The sequence below is a fragment of the Onychostoma macrolepis genome, chromosome 23 (genome assembly GCF_012432095.1).
Source record: "Onychostoma macrolepis isolate SWU-2019 chromosome 23, ASM1243209v1, whole genome shotgun sequence".
NCBI classification, from domain to species: Eukaryota; Metazoa; Chordata; class Actinopteri; order Cypriniformes; family Cyprinidae; genus Onychostoma; species Onychostoma macrolepis.
Window position 1 is genome coordinate 2,331,469 of NC_081177.1, and position 9,031 is coordinate 2,340,499.

At 29.5% G+C, this 9,031-nt stretch overlaps 1 protein-coding gene across 1 annotated transcript in view; it reads left to right on the forward strand.

The window, feature by feature from the left end:
- Nucleotides 1-584: 584 nt before the first annotated feature.
- fbxl5 (F-box and leucine-rich repeat protein 5) overlaps nucleotides 585-9,031 on the forward strand; it is an 18,941-nt gene continuing 10,494 nt past the window's right edge. The window contains exons 1-4 of the mRNA XM_058763679.1: nucleotides 585-735; nucleotides 3,152-3,367; nucleotides 5,309-5,404; nucleotides 7,882-8,065. Of these exons, the coding sequence (XP_058619662.1) occupies nucleotides 652-735; nucleotides 3,152-3,367; nucleotides 5,309-5,404; nucleotides 7,882-8,065 (580 nt within the window). The 5' untranslated portion in view covers nucleotides 585-651. The remainder of the gene's footprint in view (nucleotides 736-3,151; nucleotides 3,368-5,308; nucleotides 5,405-7,881; nucleotides 8,066-9,031) is intronic.

The window sequence follows — 9,031 nt, forward strand, 5'->3', positions numbered from 1 at the left end:
ACTTTAACTAAAAAAAATGAAAAACAGAAATTACATTTAAAAAAAAAACATAATTATAATAGTGCTGTCAAACGATTAAAAACATCCAAAATATTTTTTGTTTACATAATATATGTGTGTGTGTACTGTGTATATTTGTTATGTATATATAAATAAATACACACACATGCATGTATGCATTTAAGAAAAATGTTCTTTATATAATAAAAATATTTAAATTAATATGTATTATGATATATTATAATATTTAATATGTAAATTATATGAATATAAATATATACATGTAAATATTTTCAAAATATATACTGTATGTGCGTGTATTTATATATACATAATAAATATACACATCACACATTATATAAACAAAAACTTTTATTTTGGATGCGATTAATCGATTAATAATAAAAATTGTTTATTTTTTTAAATGTTTATTTTTAATATTACATATATTTTGATATTTTGTTTATTACATTTTATTTTGTTTAAGCTGTTCTGTGTGGTGGGATTTTATTTAATTTTGATTTATTTTTTTGATTTGTATTTATGTAATTAGTTTGTTTTGTTGTTCGTCTGCGAGGAGGGTTTTTACCGCGAGGATCTGGCCTCCCGCGCGCCGCTCAGTCCGCGGTGGGAGCTGATGGAGGCGCGATCATGGCTCCGTTTCCCGACGAGGTGGATGTTTTTACCGGGCCTCACTGGCGCATGAAGCAGCTGGTGGGGCTCTACAGCGAGAAGGTTCGTGTCTGATCCGTTCTATGTGTTATTTTATCCACCGAAGGAGTTTTTAAGTCGTTTGATGGCGTGTTTGAGGAGCGCTAATGCTAGCCAGACGGCTAACGTTAATAGACAGACATCAGAGTTTAATGTGAACGTCTGATAACCGTCTGATCTCACATCAGCACAAACACTTTATTTCACTTTTATTTTTATATATTATGCACATTTGATCCCATTCGTATCCATAGACAGAGGCTATGAGAGTTTAATAAGAATGTCTGATCTCAGACCTGTACAAAACACGTTATGAAATGCAATATAAACATCTAAAATAATCATAACTTCCTTACGGTTGTAATTAATGTGAATTTCTGAACTCAGAAATGTTTAAAAACACGTGATTTGTATTGAATAATAATAACACAAACACTCAAACTCCTCCTAACTCACATGACATATGGAAATACGCAGTGTCTGATAATATTGCATATTGTAATATATTGAATTTATTTTTTATTTTTTGATCGATTTAATGATTTACTAACACAATATAATCCTCTATATGCCTTGTGATCTGTGTGTTAATAAGTTACACAGATGTGAATTACGCCACATTCAGTGTGTCTGATCTACAATCAGATCATTTCTAGATTGAAACACTTTAAATGTACTTTATGCATTGCAGATATCACATTAAACTGAATAAACCACTAAAATGAGATGTGAAAGTGTCATGCAGTGACCTGGTTTAAGATAAACGGCTTTAGTCTGATTCAGTCTGATTATGTTAATTACTCTAAACAAGTTTTGCATGGAGATTCTGATGGTTTTAATGGCTTTTAGTGGGTGTGTAGCTTTAAAACCTGGGCTGGTGTTTGGGTTTGGACATCACACACCTGATTATGTAAGATGACGTGATAGTGTGTGTGTGTTTGCTGTGTCAGTAGGTTTGTTGTGTTTAGTTCATCCACACACACACACACACACACACTCTCTCGTATCTCAGCTGCGTCTGAACTCTTGTAACGTATGACACACATTCAGTGTTATATAACACTAATGCTCCTCTGATAGGAGTTAGTAACGGCCGGCGCTGATGCCGTAATCTAGAGCTGAGGTTTTCAATCGTTTCGATGCTACATATCCATAAATATGATTGTCCTCGTGTGAGGGACCGCCATCCTGCAAAGGCAGCTATATATTTTCATGTGTGAAATATTATTTGGAAAATATTTAGTTTCTAATATATATTTTTTTGCCAATTTACGACTCTACTGTTATGCTCTATGTATTCAACTTTTATTTATTTATTTTAATTTGTTGATTTTAATATTTTTTTAGTGAGTCAAGTCTTTAAATTTTTGTAAAATGTATTTTAGTATTTTTGTGTATTTAGATCTTTAGTTATTTCCATGTTTGTTTTTATTTGTATTTTTTAAATTTGACTTTTTATCTTTTTTTTTTTTTAGTTAGCTAGATTATATTTTTCATTAATTATCCTTTTTATTTATTTTAATCATTTTCATTAGTTTATTTTAGTCGTTTTAATTATTTTAGTTAATTAGATTACATTTTTATCTATTTAATTTTTTTAATTAGGTGTTTATTTATTTTAATAATTTTTAAACTTCTTTTAGTCTTAATTTATTTAGTTATTTCATTTTTATTTGTTTAAGTTAATTTTTTTATGTTCAGTTAGATTTAATGTTTTATCTATTTTCATTTTTATTTTAATCTTTTATCAACATTTTTAAAATTTATTGTTGTCATTTTTAAGTTGAATACTTTTTAGTTAAAATTTAATTTGTACTATATCTATTTTATTTGTCTGTTTTATTCAAGTTATTTATTTTATAATTTTTAAATGTATCTGAGTCATTTTTAAATTTTAATATTCATATTAAAATACACTTTTAATATTAATATGATTGTATATTCATTTTAAGTTTTTTAGATTTGATGTATTTTCCATTGTTTATTTTAATCAAATTTTTATATAATATTTAATATTTATACTCTCTTGCCCTCTATAATTTTTTAAAAATTCATTTTATATTATCTTTTTTAATTTATTTTAATCTATCTCTTCATTTAGTTGCTTTGTTAGTTAGATCTTTTTATTATTTATTTATTTTCATCCCTAGACCTCAGTTTGAAAACCCCTGGTCTAGAGAGGATGATAGCCAGTATAATGGCAATATTTTACAATCATTTCCGAGTCCTACATAAAATCTCAATATCATAACCTCAAAATGGCCAGAATCCCTCAGATGTATAAGCCTGAGTGACTGATATATCAGTCTATCTCTGCTGTATACAAACCTGCATCCAGTCAATAACTGGATCATCTTTTATATGAAACGGATGGCAGAGATGTTCTGGATTATTATTATGTCATATTTCATTGCTTTGTTTCGTGTGTTTCCGTCCACAGCTGTCCAACACCAACTTCTCCAACAACAGGGACTTCCGCTCGTTTCTGCAGTCGCTCCTGGCCACGTTTAAGGAGTTCAAGATGCACGAGCAGATCGAGAACGAGTGCATCATGGAGCTGCTGCAGGAGCGCAGTCAGACCGTGTATCACGTGCACGCCGACAACAAGCTCTCCGAGATGCTGTCGCTCTTCGAGAAGGGGCTGCGCAGCGTCAAGGTGTGTGTGAGTGTGTGTGTCACGCCGCAGCAGAAATGACACACTGATAATTACTGATATACTGTTGTGGACATTCAGTGGTCAGACCTGACGTGACACAGACCTTGTTTAAGTGACCCTGGACCTCAAAACCAGTCATAAGACATAATCTTTCCATTGATGTATGGTTTGTTATGATCGGACAATATTTGTCTGAGATACAACTATTTGAAAATCTGGAATCTGAGGGTGCAAAAAAATCAAAATATTGAGAAAATCGCCTTTAAAGTTGTTCAAATGAAGTTCTTAGCAATGCATATTAATAATCAAAAATTAAGTTTTGATATATTTACGGTAGTACATTTATAAAATATCTTCATGGAACATGATCTTTACTTAAATCCTCATTATTTTTGGCATAAAAGAAAAATCTATAATTTTGACCGATACAATGTATTGTTGACTATTGCTACAAATATAGCTGTGCTGCTTATGACTGCTTTTGTGCTCCAGAGTCACTAGTTAAATAAAGCTAAACCCATAGTAATAAAAAAAATTGGTTACTTGGAATAGAATAGAGTATAAAAAAAAAAAAAAGGCAACAATTCTCATTGTCATTTAGTTTTTGGTGTACTAAAATAAACTAAAACTGAAATAAAAATGTATAATAACTACATAGACTTATTTAGATTCAATTCAATTGTTTATTTTAATCATCTTATATATAGTTAGTTAAATTTTATTTTTATTATTTATCTATTTTTGTTTTATCTATTTTTTTAATTTAATGTTAAATGTTTTAAATTTATTTTAGTCATTTTTAAAATGTATTTTAATCTATTTATTCATTTTGTTAGTTTCCTAAAAATCATTTTAGTTTAGTTTAACCTGGTGTGCTAAAATAACAAACATAAAAGGTATGTATTAAAAACATAGATATATTTAAAAATGTCAATTTTAAAAAATATTTTTTATTTGGTTAGATTTAATTATTTAATTATCCATTTTATTAGTTTGTTATAATCATGTCATTTTAATCTATTTCAATCTATTTATCCAATTAGTTATATTTACTGTTTTATCTTATTTCTTATCTTGTTTTTATTTATATTTTTCTATATAAACATATTTAAACAAATATTTTAGTCAATTATTTTAATTGTTTTATTTAGTTCTTTATTTTTATTTTCTGTTTTTATTTGTTGGTTTTAATCAAGCTTTTATTGATTTAATGTATATTTTTAATTTATTTTAGTATTTTTTATTTTGTTTTAATCTATTCATTCAATTAGTTTTTTTATTCTTTATGCATGTTAATCTTATTTTTAAATTTAGTTTACCATATAATCATTTTAAAAAAACTAACAAAAATGACGAAAACAAATGACAAAATACTAAAAACTGATGCAGTATTTCAAAGACACGATGGCACTAAAATGACACATTAATAAAAAATTAATCGGAGAAGTTTAGCAGCATCAGAAACAGACGTTCATTTATAATGGCCAGAGAAAAGCTGAAAAAATGGTAACAGAAACTTTTACAATTATTATAAGAAACTATATTATGTATACTTTAAGTGGGAATCAAGATAAAATACTACTATTTTATTTTATTTTTTTCAATTTTAAACAAAACTGCCGTACAGAATCATCCAAAAGGTTTTTGTCTTCGATGACAAAGTCCATTTCGACATGTCAGGCCAAACTTGCCAAATTTTGGGAATTTTCCACTCGATTATTTACAGGGCATTGGGAAATCCTGCTCCGAGTTCCTGTCCGGAAAATGGAAAGAATGAAGATATCGAGTGTCTGTAAACAGCAGGCTTATAATAACTGCAGTTATGAGATCAATTCTCACGTGAGCATCAGCTTATCGAAGCAATGGGTTTTGACTCTGTTTGAGTGTGAACCCTCTTCAGTCTTCAGTCGTGATGATGGTTTGTTATGAAATGTGTTTCAGAGCGAGTACGAACAGCTGAATTACGCGCAGCAGCTGAAGGAGAGGCTGGAGGCCTTCACTCAGGACTTCCTTCCTCATATGAAGGAGGAAGAGGAGGTGAGACTCACGTCAGCACACTCATATTACATCAGACCAAAACAACAGTATTAACAATATTAGTGTTTACAAATTTACACAAAATACGTGTCCAAAAATTGAAATTGGTCAGGACTTCTTTAAGGTGTACCATACAATTCTGTAAGCCGAATAGGGATGGCTCGATACCATAATTTTGGCTTCGGTACGATACCAGAATATAATACCTCGGTATCGATACTAAATCGATACCATAGGTGACAAATATCCAGCCTCAAAAGATAAGTGAATTGAAAACTATTTTATTAAAATAATAATAATAAAAACAGATTCATATCTTAATACCTTTGTATCAAACTGTAACAAAAAACCTACAAGGAACATAGGCTACATTTTGATGTTGGAGAAAAAAAAAATATATAACTGAAGTAATAAAATGAAAATATATTCAAATCTTCTTATATTTTCAGTTCAAACAGTGCAAACAAAATGTCTCAAAATGTAACAAACCTACCGGGAATATAGGTTACATTTTGACTGAGTTTGAAGGAAAAAAAAATACAACTAAAGTAACGCAATTAATGCAACAAATGTTGCTTTATTGTAAAGTGTTATTCTAACAGTCAAAGCAATATTCAAAATCACGTTATTATTTCTCTCTCTCTCAGATTGTTTTCAGATTTCAGCCTCAGATAGCCAAAGAAAAAGCATTAAATATAAATCTCACTCGCTCTCTCGGCTGCTTCATATTAGCAGAAACATTCCCTTCATATTATTGATACTAAAATGAATATAGCAAAACTCTTGCTTAATTCAAATTCAAGTAATATTCGATTGTATGAAATGCAAGTGCATATGTTACGTGACCAAAACTTCTGTTCTAGCGTGTCACACACACACATTTGAGCTTACTGTATCACATCTGTATGTGCGTTGATCAGTTGTAAATAAAAGTTCAAATTAAATCTGAATTTATGAATGATGCACTCACCTGTCGATCTCTTAATTCTCTGAAAAGATCAGGATGAGCAAGCGACAAATGCATAAAAAATGTGATATGTTGCCTCCTGTGGCAACACATTATTTACAGCAATGCTTGCATACAGGTGCAGTAAGCTCAGTTTATTCACCTTTGTCATATAAATGCAAAGTAATGCCATATTTCACTTCTACTGTTCTGTTTATTTATTAATTTTGGGTGCGTTGATAGTTTCATCTGTTTGATCGCTTTGTTCTGTTGTCACGTTTACCGGGTGAATTTGGGAAGCACTGCCACCTACAGGTGCACTTCACAACAGCAGAGTATGAAATACCGAATTGAGCAAAATTATAATATCGTACCGTTTGAAACATAATATATACCGGTAATTTTCCTGTACCGGTATACCGCGCATCCCTAAAGCCGAATCCCTGTGTTTTGTTTGATTTTCATTTATTTTATTATTTTGTTATTTTATTTTAAAGTATCTCCTGAGATTCAATTAATAGTACTTTATAATACTTTATAGGTGTACCATTTGATTCTGTAAGCTGAGTCCCTGTTTTTATTTTTTATTTTATTTTAATAATATTTAATAATGCTAATATTAAAAAAAAAAATACTAATAATACTTTATAGGCATATCACACGATTCTGTAATTTTATTTTATTAGTATCAATTATTAATTAAACTTTCAGCAAAAATAATGAGCCTTTAAGTTTTATTGTAAATTTATTAGTCATGTTTGCATTAGTGCGTATATATACATACACACACATATAGTATATATTTTGAAAATATTTACATGTATTTACATTTAATTTAATATCATTTATATTATAAATAAATGTATTTAATAAATGCATTTAAGTATATATAAATACACACACATGCATTGTATATGTTTTAGAAAAATGTTATGTTTATATATTAAATATATTTATATATAATATAAATTATATGAACATAAATATATACATGTAAATATTTTCAAAATATATTCTGTATGTGTGTGTAATATTTATATATAATAAATGTACACAGTACAAACGCATATATTATGTAAACAACACATTTTATTTTGGATGCGATTAATCATTTGACAGCTCTAGTTTGTATATAATACCAGAGAGAAGTGTTGTATTGTTTTAATTTGAATTTTTATAAAAAAAAAATTAAAGTCTCTTCTGCTCACAAAGGCTGCATTTATTTGATCGAAAATACAGTAAAAATTATGAAATATTATTACAATTTAAAACCGCTGTTTTCTATGTGCTGCACAATATTTTTGTGGAAACTGATGCATTTTATTTTTCAGGATTCACAGATGAATAGAAAGTTCAAAAGAACAGCATTCGTTTGAAACACAAATCTTTTGTTTACTTAACTTATACGATATAATTTACTTTAACTGTGCAGTAGCCCCCTGCTGGATCTGGTGACTGCTGTAGCTCAGAGTGCATTATCTGTCAGTGGTGTGTGTGGTGGTCGGTCTGATGTTTCTGCGTGTATCCTCAGGTGTATCAGCCCATGCTGATGGAGTACTTCACGTACGAGGAGCTGAAGGCCATCAAGCGGCAGGTGATGCTGCAGCACTCGTGGAGCTCCGCCGCAGATGTGCTCAAGGGCCTGAGCCTCTGGAGTCACGCCGAGGAGCTGCACAAGGCCTTCAAATACTCCGACCACGAGAAGACCGGCGACGGTGAGAGTCAGCGGACGAGCCAACCGCACACACACCAGTCACAGCACCACACATTCATCCGCAGGAGGGAAACTCCATCAGATTAGTCCCAGTGTTGGAAAAATCATTTTCTAAGCGCTGGGACCAGATTGTTTGTACCCGCTGTAGAATAGTTCATTCCAGGATGACACACACAAGTTTTTAATATTGGGGGAAGATCCTCCAAGCATGTCCATTGTGCTGGTTTTAACTCTTTGAGACAACTTTTTTTAATTCATTTAACTCTTTTGAAAAGATTTTTAACACAGCTAAGCCAAATACTAACAGTTCTATTGTATAAAAACAATATTTTTTTATTATTTATTAATAATAATAGTTATATTTTCTATAGACTTTTATAGTAATATAGACTTTATAGTTTATAGACTTTTATAGTAATATTTCTTATTTTGTTGAATGTTTTATTCCGTAAAATCAACAACAATAATTTTAATAATAATAACATTATTATTATTATGATTATTATTATCATCAGTATGACTATTTTTTATTTTATTTTATAGTTATATTGATATATGATCAAAATGTTTTGGGGCAAGCAAACAAGCCCAGCAAACCTTATTCATTTTGATCTTATTTATGTTCATTTACTAGTTTTAGATTATTTATTTAAATAAATATTATATTTATAGTTATCTCATTTATATTGCTTAATTATATTTAATTCAAATAAATGCATGTTTCCAAAATCAGTGATTAAATAAAATTGTGACTTCAATATTGACAAGAATAACCATAATTATGATTAATTTTGTTTTATTTTAATTAGTTTTGTCTTTGTTTTTGTTTTTTTCATATGATTATGTAAGCCAAATCCCTTTTATTTATTTTTTTATTTTTTTATTTATAGTGTCCCCTAACATTAAATTAATAATCTAACCTTTCGAAATAAATTTAATGAGCTGGCATTACATTTCATTATGAATT